The following is an 18,610-nucleotide window of genomic DNA, read 5'->3' on the forward strand; positions in this document are numbered from 1 at the left end:
TGAGAATCAACCATTATGTCATCATGACTCCTATGATCAGGGTTCAATTATATCTTTTATTACTTTTGATTTTATCAAGAGATCTAAAATGTAAGCCAGAATAAATGTGAAAAAGAAAGAAAAGGGAGGAACCTAATAGGGGAAATGAAAATATCACAGAAGAAAAGGAAAAGATACATTTCAGCATGGGAGAGTGCCAGTATCTCCATTCTATATAATTTCATTATTTGTCAGTAAATCAGAAAGTTTCTAAGGCTATTTACAAAATATGCCGTACTGAATTTATTGGTTTTATACTACCTATGAAACTGGACATTGCTCTTCTGTGATCTGAATAGTGCTTCTTCTTACAGATGGAAAGGCCTATCAAAAAAGGTTGCTGGATGTTATAAAGTCTCTTAAAAGTGAGTGAGAAACTTAATAAAATGCAAATCAATCTGAGATCATCATGTTTGGCATTTATACTATTTTCTTTGTGATTGAATTATAGGCTCTACCACCTAACATTTATACTTAACATACTTTTGGGGTGTTTTTATAGATCAACCTGTTCTTTAGGAGGTCATTTCTTATGGTGTAACTTGGAAAGGAGTCCCATGCTCTCTTGGGATTTTCCAAACTTTGACAGGGGAAGAAATTATCAGAGACCCAGGTGGCATAGCAAAAGTGAAGTGAAAATGAACACATCTTCAGTTAATGTAGTCAGCAAAAGAGACTAGTAATCTGACAGTCAGATTAAAAAAAATTTAAAAAGCTAGACAGTCTCCAAGGAAGTGAAGAGACAGATTAAAGAGATGGAAAGGAAGCTGGCCAAGAGGGGAGGTCATGCTTAAGCAAGGTTCCCACTCTTCCATCATTACTACCACCTTCTGAATCCACACACCACTGGTATTACTATTAATATTTTTGTTTAAATTAATTTACTTTTTGACTTAAATAAAAATAATAATAATAATGGTAATGGAAAACCAGCATCTCTTAACATAACTAGAAGTTTGCTGTAAAAATAAACACATTGAAAATAAGACATTGGTTAGAAACATTGGAATTATTGTCACCTTGCTAGAATTCTCTGAGAAGTTATTCAGTCACCTTTAAATTTTTATACTAGGTATGCTTATCATGAAGATTAAGATTAAAACAAGAAGCTCTAATTCTAACTCCATTATTGACTCTTTCTACTCTTGTAAAGATCTCATTAGGCTTTGGTCTTTTGGATGAAAATGATAACCATAATTGGCAGGAATTGAGAGTTTACACTACCTTTTAGGGACATTAACCATTGCTTATATATCTCTCTTTTCATAAGGAGGAAAGATTGATTCCAGTAAAGTGGATACAGTTTTGAAAAACATGGGCGTGAACCTCACTGAAAAGGAGCTTAAAGATCTAACACAAAACTTGCCAGTTGATGGTGAGCATTTTAGATATCACTGAACCTTACAGAAAAACCAACTGAAAAAATACCTTCCCTTTTAAAGAGTAATTTCAGTTTGTTCAGATTTGGTGTAATGCTGGATATATTTAATTTTATTCTTTCATCTTATTTTATGTTTATTATTTATTTTCTACTATTGTTTTTTTGTCCTTATGCTTACTATTACTGGTTTGTTCAAGTTATTATTCATTGTATTTGTTTTCTTCCTAAATTAATTTGGAAACCCCATAGGAGTCACATTCCATTAATTCTTACATTCCTTTTCCTCTTATTCAATGTCATACTAACATATGACTTAACTGTTACTGGCAACAAAACACTGCTTTATTTCCCATCAAGATACTCTTTCCCATTAGATACTTCTTTTTACTTTTATCTTCCCCTCTCCCACCCCCCACACACACACACACACACACACACACACACACACACACACACGCAATCCCAATAGGCTGAAACTTTCAGAATACTCATGCATTCCCCCACTTCCCTCCACTCCCCACCATGAGATCTTTGGAATGTCTTGACTTCCCCAACTGTACATCCCCAACTCTCACAATCAACTGCCAGGATTTACTGAGGTAATTTAGTACTTACTAGAATTTCTCTTAAATAATCTCCTTTCTATTTTAGATTCTTTATTTAGCACTTAATAGTACACATTCCATGGCAGATTATTTTGTAACTTACGGAAAGGCAGGAAACTTCTGTTCTGGCATCTCTGTACTTTCACCACCTCGGCCCACTTATTTTGCTGCTGCTTGGCCTTTGAGGGGGTCAAAGGAATCAGAATGCCCTTATGCTGGCAAGTAGTCCTCTTGTCATGGCTCTGATCAACGTATTCCTTGTGTTACAGTTAATGGTAAGGTTGACCTGGAAAAGGTGATGAATGAAGTGAAACTTTTTTTAGGTGAGTAAGACATTATAAAACACTTTTAAACAAATCCTAACCCTATGTTATATTTTGCATAGTGTTTTTCCAATATTATATGATAAATGTATTAATGCTGATATTTTATGTATTTATAATGAAATATTTACGGCCAGCTTTTCTTCTGCCTTTACTTTGAATTATCTAGGATTCATCTATAAAAATAAGTGGTGATGTCGAAGCAATGAATTATATTTTCTATAGTTTCTGGCAGTATTATGCTGACCTTTAACCAGTGTTTAAATCAGAGGTCACAAATTGGCCCCCCATGAGTTGAATCCATCCTGCAGTCAATTTTTGTTAAGATCTGGCAGCACTGGCCATACCTTCCCTCATAACAATAGCTGGTGTGTTTTCTCTTTGGACAAGGCATGTGGTGTCCACTTCACCACAGCCACTTTCACTCATTTTTTCTACCTCCCGGCTCCAGCAAGCTTTTCAGTTAATAGCTGTTAGTTTAATTAGCCAAAATCTAGGTAGGCACAGGATATAGGAAGATGAATATTTTTAGAAAATTAAGTTGAATAAGGTTTCTTTCAATAATCACAGTTCAGCATTAAAAAGAAAAAAAACTAGATACCTTAAACTACTGGCCAATTATGTAATCGAATTTTCATCCATGGTGTCTTGCCACCACACTTCCAAGACCACTCACTCTCTCTTTATGAAAAATCAAGGAATAAATTCTGTCTCACTATCCTGAAACATTATTGGAATATATGAAAATATGAAAGTGAGGATGGCATTATATGAGCCAGCTTTTGCATTATTTCAGATCATTAGAATGTCCTAGAATTGCCATGTTTCACCAACCCTTTTTTCTTTCAAAGGAAACAAAGCTGACACCAGTAAACTTGAAAGTGTTTTGGGAAACTTGGTGATGGAGCTCACACCTAATAAAAACTCAAACTTGCTGAAGACACTGCCAGCTAATGGTAAGCCTTGTGGGTGCTATCTGAGATTTTTAGGAAGTCTGGTTTTTTGAAACTATGTGAAACATTACAAAATAAACTAAAAACGCTTGAAAACTATTAAAAGCTAATGCTAATACAAAGAAAACTTTCATCACTTAGATTTGGATTTTAAAATCATCACTCTAACTACCTTTCAGCCATCAGTGTCTATCAGAGGCAAAGTTCATTACTCAGCCCCCAGGTAGCTGATCAGATGGATTTGTAAAAATAGATTAAAAAAAAGAAGAAGAAGAAGGAGACAAGCAGGAACAAAGAGAAGATAAAAAACTAACTCAATGTAGCCGTTTCTGCAGTATTGAATACATAGTCTACCTATAAGTGGATAATTTTATACATTGAAAAAAGGCTACCGTTCTTAACTTCCTTATTAGATAAAACAAAATCATTTAGGAAAATAAAATATGCTTTTACTTCCATAACACAAAGATAACCACTATTAATATTTTGGTGCATTTCCTTCTAGTGCTTTTAAGATCAACACACACATAATATGTACATACATACATACATACATAATATTTATGTGTATATTAATTTACTTATAACTCATCTCTTCACAATGTTAATATGTGTATTCATCATAGAAACCTTAATAAAGTAAAACCAGCTCTAGTCCCACCTCAAAGAGATAACTACTGTAAAAAATTTGAGGTATATTTTTCCATTTCTCCATCTATAGAATATATGTCCTTTTTTATTTGGCAACCTTGTGAATAAATCTTTGCAAACATCCTAAAATTTCTTGAGATTAAGTTCCTTTAAAAATCCTTTAAGTAGAGTTGCAAAATGGAATGTATTTTGCCTTGTCACATTTCCTTCCAGAATATTGTACTTTGAACTGCCACAAACAGCATTTGAGAATGTTATTTTATCATACATTCTCGATACAGAAAAGAAAAGAGCATCTCATGACCATAATTTCCATTTCACCCCTTTACCGCTGAGAGCGAACTTTTGGTATATCTGTTATCTATCTGCATTTGAAATGTGCCTTAGGCAAAGATTTCTAAATTTTTCTGAAATTAAAAGATGTGTACTATCTTTCTGACTCTATTTCCGAAATCCCCCCCTTTTTTTTTTATAGCTGATAGAGAAGTGTATAAGAAAAGGTTGATGAAGGGCATAAAGTCTCTCAAACGTGAGTAAGAAGCACAGTGAAAAGGCTTAGTCTGAAACTTTTATTTGTATTGTTAAAATATGAATCCTCCTTCTGTGTAAGGGAGTATTTATGCTTCCTTCAGTAGATCTGCATTTTACCAGGTGTTTACCAAGTCATTCCCTGAACTAAGTTTTGGCAGAATGTATTAAACTTTTTTGGATTTACCTAGTTCAGTTCCAAAGAAACAAAATAAATTTAAAAATACAAAGCAAAAGGTAAAGGATGAAGGCTGTCAGGTAAAAATTTCAGTCAAAAGCAGAGACATAATTTGAAAGTATATTAAAAAAATAAAGTTTTGTTCTGCCGAATATTATGTCAGTCATCTCTAGCTGTAGCCTTTCAATATTCCCAACATAAAATTGGAGGAAATAAGTTCTAATTTTTATACTCATCTTAACTGGACGTGACTGGTGTTTTGGAGTTTGTCTTGAAAAATCTTTGCAATAAGAAATCAGTGAAATGTTTTTTATTGTAATAAAACACATGCTCAGTAAATAAGAGTAATATGATAGCAGAGTGAATGTGCAGCCTAGTTTTAGAATCATTCAATTTTACTATATTCCTTTCCTGTCCCATACTTAGGAGGTAATGTTTCTGTCAATAAAGTGGAAACTCTTTTAGAAAATATGGGAATCAACATCACAGAAAAAGAATTCATGGATCTAATAGAAAGACTGCCAGATGATGGTGAGCACTGTGAATCACACCTATATTTTTAAGGGGTGCTTATTCTTCTTTTCCATCTTTATTGAGATATAATTGACATATTAATTGACATATAACGTTGTGTAAGTTTAGGATGTACAACCAGTTGATTGGATACACTTTTCTATTGCAAATGATTATCATCATAGCTTTAGCTAATACCTCCATCATGTCACATAATTATTCTTTTTATAGTGGAAATATTTAAGATCTACTCTCTTAGCAACTTTCAAGTATATAATACAGTATTATTAACTGTAATCACCATTCTGTATATTAGATCCTCAGAATTCATTCACCTTATAACTGAAAGTTTGTACCCTTTGACCAATATCTCCCCATGTTCCCCACCCTCATCCCAGCCCCTGGTAACTACCATTCTACTCTCCATTTCCATGAGTTTAGCTTTTTTAGATTCATATATATATATATATATATAGCATTTGTATGACTTATTGCACTTAGCATAATGCCCTCAAAGTCCATCCATGTTGTCACAAATGGCAAGCTTTCCTTCTTTCTCATGGTTCACTAATTTTCCATTGTATGTGATATACCACATCTTAACCGTTCATCTGTTGACAGACACTTAACGTTGTTTCCATATATTGGCTATTGTGAATAATGCTGCCATGAACATGAGACCCTGCTTTCATTTCCTTCTATATATACCCAGAAGTGGAATTGCTGGATCATATGATAGTTCTATTTGTAATTTCTTGAGAAACTTCCATACTGTTTTCTTTAGTGTACCAATTTACTACCCCACCCAGCCCCAACAGTGAACAAGAGTTCCATTTTCTTCACGTCCTCACCAAGTATTTGTTGTCTCTTGACTTTTTGATTCTGGCCTTTCTTACAAGTGTGAGGTGATATCTCATTTTGGTTTTGATTTGCATTTCTCTGAAGATTAGTGATGTTGAGCATCTTTTCATGTACCTGTTGGCCATCTGTATGTCTTCTTTGGAAAGATGGCTATTCACATCCTCTGCCCATTTTTTAATTGGATTGTTCAGTTTTTGCTATTAATTATATTCATTTCTTATTTTTTTGGATATTAACTCCTTATCAGCTATATGGTTTGCAAATATTTTCTCCCATTCCATAGGTTGCCTTTTCATTTTGTTGATTGTGTAGTCTCACTGGGTTTTTTGTTTTGTTTTGCTTTGTTTTGCTTTGCTTTTTTTGTGTGCTTTTGGTGTCCTATCCAAAAATCATTGCCAAGAGTCATGTCAAGGAGCTTTTCCCTGTTTTTTCTCTAGAATTTTTATGGTTTCAGGCCTACACATAAGTACTTAAACCATTTCAAGTTAATTTTTATGAGTGGTACTCTGCATTGTTCCTCTTCCTGGAATTCTTTGTCTTCCTCCAATGGTGGGAAATAACATAATACCATAAATAATGGCTTTGAATATATACCAATCATGTGTTATTAGCCATTCCTAGAGAAACATGGAGTTAGAAACAGAAAGAGTGCAAAAGACTTGAGAGAACAGTTTACCTAAGATAGACATTATGGTTCAAGCAATCTTAATTCCTGTATCAGATAATGGAGCCATCTGTTAAAGTCCAAGAATTATAAATTTAAAAAGGACAAGATACAGTGAATAGCCTTCATCAGGCTCTACTTCATAATTTAAGTACTTTATGCTTTTTTCTGAGTATGAATTTATCAGTGTCTAAATTTTGCCTTGTCTTATAGATGAAGGGAAGGTCAAACTAAGTACGTTGTCAGAAGAATTGAGTACCATTTTAGGTAAGTAAGAAATTAATTCTTTATACTGGTTTAATAATATTTCCTACCATCCTTCATTCCGTTGTTGGTTTCATCATTTTAACCTTTCGTTAATTAAACATTTTCATCTATCTGCTATGTTTGTCTTGTTCCTTTGAGCTATCTGCTTTGATTACCTATGTTTTGCAACAGAGGTACTAGGTCTTTGCATAAAACAAGAAATTTCTAAATTTAGGTAATAACTGAGATACCACATGTAGACATAGTTATTTGAATAGGTCATCAACACTATGATTTTCTGGGAAATTATATTAGTCTCATATTATTACGTGTAGTATTTTTCTCCAACATTCTGAGGGCATGCCTTTAATTATAAATAAGGGGCAATGTTGTATTTCTAAGTCTGGTATTTGTTCTGTATCATGCAGCAGGTGTCTTTAGGTCTTTGTTGTTCATCTAGCAATAGAAGATGCTGCTATAGACATGCATGTTTTGTTTTGTTTTTCATAATTTAAATTCATTTGATAATGTTCTGTAGTCATCGCAACAACCTTTTCTTTTTTTTTTTTTTTTTTTTTTTAGCTGAGCCATCCTGCTACCTGTTGGCAGCTCAGCGGCTGCTCAGCTCGGGCTGGACTCGAACTGCTGTTGCTCAGAGCTCAAGCTCTTGAGCGAGCTCTTAACCAACTGAGCCACTCGGCCGGCCCGCAACAACCTTTTCTTAATAGTGTGGAAATGTTTGTTGTCCTAATTATGCATTTTGATGCTCCCTCAACCAAAGCCACAGGAGGGACCATCAGGAATTGTCCAGATCTCCACTATTGTTGATTATACTTGAGAAGAGCTGACATCTGAATGTGGGGATGATTCCATCCTGTTTTTGTATTTGAATCATTTAATTATCTGTTGATACTATGGCTGCATAGAAGCATTTAAGACTCTGAAAAGCAGACCTCAAATAGTTGTGAGACAAACAAAACTAGCTGAAAGTATTGTAAGAAGGAACTGGAAGGTACCCTGGAACATGGTCCAGTACTGCTCATGCCTGAAAGAAAACTACTCTCAATAATTAATGCCTTAAATCTACCTTAAATAACCAACTTGTCTTTTCTTTTAGCTTACATACAAATTTGACCTGTAGTGTGAACCCAAGTACAATATGAAGCATTAGCAATGATGCAAATCCCCCTCTAGTTGGCCAAAGGAAAATGCAAGGCAATTCTGTCACTTATCTAGGGAATTTTAACTGGTTAATTGTACTGAATAGGGCATGGACAGTATTATATACTAGGTCAGCCAAGGTGACACACAACTTTTTTTATTCCTGTAGATGGAATACATTATTCTTAGGACTCTGTTTTACCCGTTACTATTTATTTCCTCAGAAAAGTTTCTATTCCCTTGGACTCTTTATAAGGAGACAAGATCCACTAAGACTGTTGGAAACTCATATACTTCGAATTATCGATTAGCCCCACATAGTGAGTGACAATAAGAAGAAAGCCAAATTTCATAAATCTCAAAAGAAGAGAGGTTTTATTATGGCTGGAAAGCAGCAATTGGGATCTAGAAGAATGCCAAGTCCTAAGGCAAATGAGATATAGAAGGGAAAAAAAGTAATAGAAAAGTCTATTAGGAAGAAGCAAAGTTCAGTTACAGAAGAAGATAAGAGTCTGTAAAGGGACTGAAGATATAGAGAAATTCATATTGAATGAAATCTGAGTCCAAGAGGGCACTGTGGGAAGGGCTGAAAAGAAAGCTGGCAATGGAAAGAAAAATCAGAGTGGTAAAACATATATCAGAGGGTGGACAGAAAATTTTGAGGGGCTTACATTTTGAAGAATGGGAATGATACAGATAAAAAATATGGTTAGACGGATAACCTTGAGGCAGAAGGTCCGTGTCTGTCAAAAGTTTGATCGAGTTAGCAGATTAGGAAGTTGCTGTGTTCTATATGAGAAATCACTTCCTTGGCTGGTTACAGAGGGATATTAGTAGCTGCAGTGGTCTAAGGCTTCACAGAAGAGATCTGAAGCAGCTTGGGGGAAACAACCCTTTTCAGGCACTTGTGCAGAAGACTGGCTACCTCCTCAAAAATTCTCCTCTCAGGGGAAGCACTGCAGTGTGGTTCCAGAAGGCTTAAAACAAGAGTTGTCTTTTCCTGGAACTGAAAATGATTAGAGCATCCAAATGGTCTGCCTAAACTGCATCTTTTTTTTCAAGCTTATTGAGATATAATTGATGACCTTATATAAGTGGAAGGTACAGACTGTGATTATTTAATACATGTATATATTGCAAAATGTTTTCTACAGTAAGGTTAGTTAATACATCCTTCACCTCACAGAGTTACCATTCTGTTGTTTTCAATGCTAAACTGCATCTTCAAGCTAGAGAGAAGAGCCATGGTGACGGGACGTTTCCCATAGTAGCCATCCTACAAGCAGATTGGGAAATGGTTGCAGGGGGCAAGGATAAGTCCTAATTTCCACCTTCATAACCAGAAACTATAGCCAAGTCTATTACCAAGCCAACTGGCTAGTTTTGTGTCTTACCCATGCTTGTGATAATTTGGTGATACCCTGTCTGTGTCACTCTAGCGCTCTACATGAAAGCCCTAAGAATAAAAAACCTCCGGGCCGGCCGAGTGGCTCAGTTGGTTAAGAGCTCACTCAAGAGTTTGAGCTCTGAGCAACAGCGATTCGATGCCCCACCCGAGCTGAGCAGCCGCTGAGCTGCCAAAAGGTGGCAGGATGGCTCAGTTAAAAAATAAAATAAAAATCTCTGCATGCTTGTTTTCCTGGGGCACAAAAAAGTGGTGAACTTGTAAGATTGCATCTATCTTCCTGGCCACCCTTACAGAAGCCCAAAAAGTGTGCTGGGTGGTAGTAGCTGCCAAAAAGCGAAGAAAGCAAGCCCACCAAACCCAAGGCAAGACAGAGAGCCAGGCTGGGATAGGAGAGCAGCCCCTGGAGAAAAGCCTATGATATGTGATTAAGAAGGCTGCAAAACCATGATTTTAATGATTGCACAAAATTATATGTTAACAGCAATGTTTTCTTTATTGAAGCATTCTCTCACTCTGCCTATTTACTGGTGAATGTTTCCATATACTGACTCATAGCCTAACTTTGATCATCATCATTTTAGCCAAAAAGCTCTAAGATTATGTCTTAGCAATAGCTGGCATTCTTGCAAGGTTTACTTCACTGTTTAATCAGTAAATGCCATGTAGACATTTTTTTTATACTATAGGATCATCATTCTTTTCAACCATTACCACGTTTTACTTTTTAAAGGCAAGAAGATTGATACTAGTCATCTGGAAATTCTTCTGGAAAATATGGGAATAAAGTTCACAGAAGATAAAGGCACAGAACTACTGACCAATCTTCCAGTTGATGGTGAGCATTCAAAGTATCATAGTGGGGAAAAAAAAATCACAGTGGCCTTTAAGGAAAATTGACTATCTGGACTTATGTAACTAACACTCCCTATTTAAGGAACGCTCCACACCCCCACCACCAAAATGATTTCACCAAATTCCTGAATTTTATTCTTGAAAATGAAATCACGTAAATTTCTAGCTTAAACCCTTTAACAGTCTGTTTCTGAAATTGTACATGTTTTATTCTATTTTAAAATATCAAATTGCTGCCTGAGACTTAAATTTTCCTCTTTCTTATAGCCCAAGGAAGGGTGTATATGAACAGGCTGATGAAAGAATTAAGGTCTCTTGAAGGTGAGTGAGAATTAAAGGCAAGTAAAATTGAGGTCATCAAGCTTAGCTCTTATTTTCAAAACCTCTTCCAATTTTACAATTTTCAGGGTATAAATCCTGCGGTCCCAACTGTTTATTAATTCAATGTTTATACTTTATATGCTTCAGGTACACTACACTCATCAAAATGGTTTAACTATACTAAACCCAAAAGCATCAGAATCTTTTGTCAAAGTTTCGTGGTTGCCTTGTTTTCCTGGTATCCTCAAGCGTGGGAAAAGATACCAGCACAGTGTTTTAAAGTGTGAGGCTACTAATCTAATTCTTGTGAAGTACCTTGTACATCTGCGATAGGATGGAAAACTTTCCAGGACCCGACGGGCCTCAGGGGAGCTAATTAAGACACAAAGTAAAGGACATGATGGCAGCTGTCCTTTACAGGCACAGACTTTTATCCAAAAAAGGTTCTTCCTTATCCTACTGAAAAGTTATAATAGTATTCATATTAATAACAATAATAATAAGGTACTATAAAACTATAAAAGAATATTATCATAGTTGAAAAGACATAACAAAAAGAACAGGCAAGGATAAATTCTGCATCTAAGAACCTGGAATATATACTGGTTTTCACGCTAGTTCATTATAATATGTTTACATTTTGCTAGAACTTTATTATTTAGTAAACATTCACGAAACATCCATCTTGTACAAACCATTAAATGCCTACGTAATAGTAAGAATACAAAGTGCTTCTTGGTATCTCACCCTCGGGGGAACTTATGATCTTAGGAGTATTAGAAATAATAAAGAGTGTGAACATGCTTGAACAGTGATGGATTGGCACCCCTGACCAAGTCGTAAGAGGAGAATGAATAAGCCCAGGGGGAGCTTTAAGGTTCCAAACTGAATCTTCCCTCATAGAGTAAAAGCATCTTTTAACTGCTCTCTTGACATCCCAATTCAGTGTTTCTCAAACTTGCAATTCTATAAACTGCTTAAAATGTATCCATTGACCTCCAGTAGCTTCAGACTTTAATTTGAGAAGTGCTGACTAAAGAAACTCTTTTGTCATCACACCTGGGAGTTAAATACATAAACATGATGATTTTTATGTTGGTGACCTAAGAGCAGGTGACATGCGTACCAACTCTGTCCTTTAAGAGGATCACTTGGGGCCAAGGTGATCGTAAGCCCAAAGGGAATGTTAGCACTGACAAAATAGAAATATCATTTTTTAAACAGCATTTTTAAATTCTCAAAAAGTTTCAGACCCCTGCCTGAGAAAGACCACCCTAATAAATAATAGAGTGTTCTGATGGGAAGGACAGTGCTATAAACCTTGCTTAGAGGCACTGTGCTCGGTGAATTTTGATAGAGTGAAATGCAGGAGCTATGTTAATTAAATTGATGAGTCTCTGACATGAAAAAATAAACTTCGAGGGAAATGCTTTCAAGTGGTTGAATTTTAGGTTTCTATTTCACAATTTAAGGATTTTATATAAATTTTCTAAAAATTTTTGATACCTTTTATCTTAAAGATAATGGGAAGATTTATTTCAATGTATTGATGGATGAAGTTAATGTTACAGGTGACTGAGATGTTACAATGAGGATACATTATGTGGTCTTAAAGTTTTACATGGAACTCTATTTTTAACACGATAGTGTTTCTTCCCTTCATTCATTCATTTAACAACTATTTATTCAGCACTTACTACATGCCAGGCATTGTTATAGGTACTTAGGATACATTAGTAAACAGAGCAAAGACCACTGCCCCCATGGGGCTTACATTCTAGCAGGAGAACAAGCAATAAACAATAAACATAATAAGTATGTTATATAGTATGATAGAAATGCTATAGAAAAAAATGAAAAAGAGACTGAGAGAGTAAGGTATGTTGGAGGAAGGGGCAGTTGTGCTTTTAAATAGATAATCAGACCTCCTTGAGAAGATATTTGAGCAACTACTTGAAGGAGGCCGAAGGTTTGGGCCATGTGGAGACTTCTAGAAAAAGAGTGTTCCAGGCAGAGGGGGCAAGGGCTAAGGCCCAAAGTCAGGAGTTTTCAAGGAATAGCAAGAAGGCCAATGTAGCTGAAGCTGCGTAAGTTAGGAAAAGAGTAGTAGGAGATGAGAAGAGAGAGGTGATGGATGCAAGATTAGTCAGGGCCATGAAACCCCTACCAGACTTAAGCTTTTTTCCTGAGAGAAATGGAGAGCCATTGCAGGGTTTAGAGCAGTGACATGATATGATCTGACCTGCTTTCATCAGATCTTTCTGGATTCTATGTGGGAAATAGATGGGGGATGAGTTTAGGGGAGTGAAGGGAAGAAACCAAGGGTAGAAACAGGGAGATCATTTAGGGGGCTTTTAGAGTAATCCATGTTAGAAATTATGGTGATTCATCCCAGGGTAAAAAGCACAATGAAGATGATAAAAAAGTAGTTGGATTCTGGAGTCCATTTTTAAAGGAGTCGTTGTGGTGATGGATATTAACTAGACTTATTATGTTGATCATTTTGTAATATATACAAATATAGAATCATTATGTTGTACACCTGAAACTAACATAATGTTATATGTCAACTGTATCTCAATAAAAACAATAATAAAAGGAGACAACAGGATTCCCTGATGGATTAGATATAAAGCACTAGATAAAGGGGGAAGCCAAGAATAATTCTAAGATTTTTGTCCGACATAACTGAAAGGATGGACTTGCCATTAACTGAAGTAGAGAAAGTTGCCGGAAATACACCTTTGGGTGGAAAAAAATTAGGAGTTCAGTTCAGGACATTTTGAGATATCAAGTACAAATAGAGATGCCAAGTACAAAGCTACTCAACAGTCACAAATTCAAGAAAAGTATCTCAGCTAAAAATATACAATTGAAAGTCACAGGTGTAGACGTGGTATTTAAAGCCATCAGATTGAATAATTCACCCAAGGAGTGAGAATAGATGGAGAAGGGCAGAGGACTAAGGAGTGAATCCTGGAGTACTTCAACATTAAGAAGTGTTCAAGGAGATTAAGAAGGAGGCCAGTGAGGTAGGTGAAAAGCCAAATAAAAGATATTATATTAGCTTGGTTCCCCAGACACAAACCCTGAGACAAAGATTACACATGCAGGTAGATTACTTAAGAGGCGACTCCGGAAACACAGAGGAATAGAGAAGTGAGACATGGATAAAGGCAGCAAATAAAGTTTGTATTTATCAAGCAAGTTACCACTCAAAGTAACTGGAACCGAATCCCAATGGGTAATGTCTGGGAAATTGTATAGCACACAGCCTCAGGGAGGAGCGAGGGAGCTAGGTTATTTTTACACGCACTCCTATCAGTCATTGGTTGAGAACTGCTCGGGGGAGGGGGGCAATATTACCGCACTGGTATTTCCTGCCAGCTGAGTATAGGCAGAGAAAATTCTGTCAGCCTAGGAAATCCCTCAAAGAGATATCAGCAATGGGAAACCGAGCTAGCACGCATTGAAATGGTAAGCGGTAAAGAGATACAATCAGGGCCTCTGCAACATCTGCTGGAAGTATCAACCAGAGGAGCAAATCAACAGTCAAACGCAGCCCGTAGATCAAGTAAGATAAGAGCTGAGAGTTAACCGTTGCATAAGCCACATGGAGGCCACCGTGATATCAAAGGAGAAGTTTCAGGTAGTGCGGGTGGAAAGAAGCTTAACTGGACCGAGTTTAGGAGAAAATGGGAGGATATGATTTAGAAATAGTATGGCTGCCTGAGGGACTTTGTTGCAAACGGGAGCAAAAAAAAGGGGGAGGTAAGTAAATTGGTGAAAGTGGTGTCAAAGAGAAGGCTTTTTAAATTAAAGGTATAAAATAAGTTATGATCAAGTGGAAGTGGAGGAAATGGTGGTTTGAAAAGAGAGCATGTGAGGTAGTCAGCAAGAAGCGTAGGAAAGTTAAAGGACTAGTAAAGTATACGGTAATTGCCCAACAGAATTAAAGGCCCATTTGAGGTTCATGGGCATGGATTTAAAGTGAGAACCACTTCCGCTGTTGTTCAGCTGCATGGCTCTAGGCACAGAGTAAGCAGAAACTTGTGTTTACCCAGGAATGGGATGTTGCCAAGCGAGTATGCTGAAAGCAAGAGTAGAGCAATTTAAATCCAATCTGCCACAAATTTTCAAGACGCTTACCACTTTCTTTGCTCACCGTTGCTTCTTTTTTTTTTTTTTTTTTAGATTTTTTTTTTGGTGGGGGGAATTGGGGGAATGGGAACAGTGCTGGGGAATTGGGGGAAGGGGAACAGACAAGTTGCTGTCGTTTTGTTCTTCAGTCTAGTTGTAGAGGACGTTGCTTCACTGGCCCAAGTTGGCACCATCATTGCGCTCTTCCTGGTCGAGGCAGATCAGTTGCCGGCTTCTGGACGGCCGCTCACGGTGGCTTCTGGCTACACACGGTAGCCCATGGCAACCCACTGCCACTGGGGCTGCAGCCTACGCCGTCACCGGCAACTCACAGCAGCCCAGCTCCAAGTTGAGCTGTTGTTCAGCATCTTAGCTGTGGAGGGCAGTGTCACTGGCCCTCATATGTGGGATCCGAACCGGGGCCCTCTGGCGTCCCAAGCCAGTTCTTAACCATCGTGCCACTCGGCCGGTCCTGTGCTGGGTATTTTTAAATAATCTGGACTATATAGATTGCCATACAGAAAAAAATGTAATTACCCATAATCCCAAGTAACATTATCTTTTTATTGTAGTTCTTTCTGTTCTCTAGTCTGTGTATAGGCGTGTTGTTAAACTCTTACTGTATATTTTATGTATCCTGCACTTAATCCTAAATTTTTAGCATAAGAATTTGACCATGCCATTTAAAAATTCTTTGTAAACATAATTTTTAATGACTATATCATCGGATTGTATTATAATTTACTTAATCATTCTTTTCTTGTTGAACATTTAAGTAGTCCCCAATGTTTTGCTCTTAAACATCTGTGCTCTTTGTACATAAATCTTAATCCAACTTTATAGTCATTTTCTTTGGATAGATTCTTCCAATTGGAATTATTATGTTAAAGGATCTTAATATGTTTAAGGCTTTGTTTTATACAAGCGAATAAGAGTACCCATTACCATTATGCTCTGACCACAATAGATTTTCATATTTTTCAATCCTTGCTAATTTGATAGATGAAAAATTGAATCTAATTATTGTTTCAATTTTTTTGTTACCAATGAAGTTGAAAATGTTTTTATATCATTATGTCTTTCAATTTTTTAATTATTTGTCTGATATTTTGCCCATTATCCTATTGGAGCCTGAGCATTTTCCTATTAATTTTAATGACCTCTTTATAAATTAAAGATATTAGCACATAGTCATATCTACAGAAAATATTTTCCCAGTTGGTTGTTTGCATTTTTATTTTGTTATGTTGTATTTTTTACAACAGCTTTATTGAAATATGATTCACATACCATATAATTGATTCATTTAAAGTGTTCAGTTAGTGGTTTTTAGTATATTAACAGAGTTGTGTGACCATCACCACAATTGATTAGAACATTTTCATCACCCCAAAAAGAAACACTGTACCCATTACCAGTCACTCCCCATTCCCAACAATTCTCTCAGACCTACTGAGAGAATCTGCTTTCTGTTCATTATTTTGTATTTTGATATACAGACATTTTTCATTTTTATATCTTTAATCAGATCAGTCATTTCTTCTGTGATTTCTTCTTGCTTTATTGTATTTAGACAATCTCTTACTATCTAGACATCATATAAAAAATTATATACACTTTATCCTTGTTTTCTTGAGATTACACTTTCTACGTTGAATTCATCTCAAATTTGACATTGACTCTTTGTAAATCCTCATATTTTATAATGATTTGCTTAAAACTACAGCAATAGTTTTCAATTATTCTGCCTCATTAACTATAATTTTTCTTTATGTAGAATTACATTAAGAAGGTAATTTATTGTTAGTGTCACAAGTTTCAAATCTTACTTTTTGACCAGAATAACATAAGTTACCTGTTGTCTTTGCCTAATTTACCAGAGTTACCAAACTCTCTCTACTTTTCCCCCCAGTGTAAACTTCTTTTAGAAGTTTAGATATGGGATCATGTTCTTTTCCTGACTCCCACACTACTTGCTATCAATTGCTTCTTTGTTATTTCATTGCTAGATAGGGGTTGATGGCCTGCATTTTTCATTTTGTGACTTCCTTATCTATGTTTTTCTTGTTTTTATTAAGGAGGAAAGTTTAGTGTCAATGACCTAAGAGATACTCCACAAAACGCTGGGTTTAGACTGGAAGCAAATGAAATCCAGGACCTGCAGACCCACCTACCAGTTACTGGTGAGCATTTAAGATGCCTTTACCCTGTAGACAATGAGTAGTCTACTCTGAAAGCTGTGGGGAAACACATGTTGGGGAGAGAAAAACTGGGGGGAGATACAATTCAGAGGCTTTTGCTGAGGTCCAGGTGATACAGCCTTGTAAGGTCCAGATGATAAGGGTCTTATTTAGGGAACCACACTGGTGATATGGTAGGGAGACTGATTCAATGTGGAAGGTGGAAGGGGGGTAGATACTAAAAGTGTGAACCAGAGGTTTATGGCTTATGGTTGCCACAAAACAAAAAAAATGGGGGGGGGTGCAGAAGAAGGAGCAGAATGAAGAGAAAAATAATATTTAGGACATAATTGAATTGAGGTAATCACAGGACATTTAGAGACTAGGTATCAGATCATTGAAAATGCATTCCTTGATTATTAATCTTTAAGTACATATAAGTACATTGTCTTTGATCCACCAGCAAGGTTTAAACAGTGCCTCAGAGTGTCCCTATGAGCACAGAAATACCACAAGAATAGAAAGATGTAATAAATGAATATTTGAGAGATAAGGATTGGATTAAAGAGTAGGATAAGGAAGAAAGATAAGAGAAAAAGATGAAGAAGGGTAAGAGAAAAGAAAAGAAAAAGGGTAGGAAAAGATGATATAAAGATATATACTTATGTCTATCAGCTTTTGTTTCTTTGTTTGTTTTGTTCCTTTGCTGCTTTCAGTAGTTTAGTGGTTACCAGAGGTTAAGGGGGGCAGAGGGAGGTGGTAGATGAGGGTAAACGGGGTCAAATATACTTGTATGGTGATGGAAGGAGAACTGACTCTGAGTGGTGAACACATACTGTGATATATAGATGATGTATTACAGAATTGTACACCTGAAACCTATGTAATTTTACTAACCATTGTCACTCCAATAAATTTTAATAAAAAAAATAAAATTAACATAAAAAAAAAATTCCCATCTTTTTAAAGGAGAAAAGATCGAAGCCAGTGACTTTAAAACTGTGCTGGGAAATATGGGACTTGAGCTTACTGAAAAAGAACAGTTAATGCTGTCAAAAACTCTGCCCGTCGCTGGTGACTATTTCTTGGATCATCATGGAGCTCAGGGAAATGAGGCATTATTATCTTCTAGATGAGAATTGTCCAGTGTCCTGAGAAACCCCCTAAGAATAATGCAGCTCAGACATGAGACACCCTGTTTTTGTCACTTGTGTTTTAATTTGGCAGTGAGAAACTTAAGAGAAACTTCTCTCTTTTCCATTCAGCCAATGGACTCCTGCTACACCTTTCAACAGCTACACAGCTAAATTCTTCTATACCCCCCTCCCGAATGTGCCCCACATCCTTAGCCCCTCCTCAGGCAGCCCTCCCATCTCCCCACAACCCAGCAACTAAAACATAAACACCTGAGAGCAGGGTCAGTATCCATTCTGATTGGTCAGTGGCCCAGCCAATCAGTACCTCAAAAGTCCCACCTCAGGCCGGCCGAGTGGCGCGATGGTTAAGAGCTCGCTTGGGATGCCAGAGGGCCCCGGTTCGGATCCCACATATGAGGGCCAGTGACACTGCCCTCTACAGCTAAGATGCTGAACAACAGCTCAACCTG

At 36.5% G+C, this 18,610-nt stretch overlaps 1 protein-coding gene and 1 long non-coding RNA gene across 2 annotated transcripts in view; one reads left to right on the top strand and one right to left on the bottom strand.

Annotated features, from left to right (window-relative positions):
* Positions 1-18,610, bottom strand: part of LOC109380325 (uncharacterized) — an 87,418-nt gene that overhangs the window by 64,633 nt on the left and 4,175 nt on the right. The window contains exon 2 of the long non-coding RNA XR_002123436.1: positions 2,129-2,311. This is a non-coding gene — a long non-coding RNA (uncharacterized LOC109380325). The remainder of the gene's footprint in view (positions 1-2,128; positions 2,312-18,610) is intronic.
* The window catches only part of EFCAB3 (EF-hand calcium binding domain 3), a 112,764-nt gene that overhangs the window by 64,502 nt on the left and 29,652 nt on the right, over positions 1-18,610 (top strand). The window contains exons 17-26 of the mRNA XM_019637785.1: positions 354-404; positions 1,310-1,414; positions 2,295-2,348; positions 3,200-3,304; positions 4,428-4,481; positions 5,085-5,189; positions 6,910-6,930; positions 10,242-10,346; positions 10,631-10,684; positions 16,903-17,007. Of these exons, the coding sequence (XP_019493330.1) occupies positions 354-404; positions 1,310-1,414; positions 2,295-2,348; positions 3,200-3,304; positions 4,428-4,481; positions 5,085-5,189; positions 6,910-6,930; positions 10,242-10,346; positions 10,631-10,684; positions 16,903-17,007 (759 nt within the window). The remainder of the gene's footprint in view (positions 1-353; positions 405-1,309; positions 1,415-2,294; positions 2,349-3,199; positions 3,305-4,427; positions 4,482-5,084; positions 5,190-6,909; positions 6,931-10,241; positions 10,347-10,630; positions 10,685-16,902; positions 17,008-18,610) is intronic.

This window comes from Hipposideros armiger, unplaced genomic scaffold (assembly GCF_001890085.2).
Source record: "Hipposideros armiger isolate ML-2016 unplaced genomic scaffold, ASM189008v1 scaffold_34, whole genome shotgun sequence".
Taxonomy (NCBI): domain Eukaryota; kingdom Metazoa; phylum Chordata; class Mammalia; order Chiroptera; family Hipposideridae; genus Hipposideros; species Hipposideros armiger.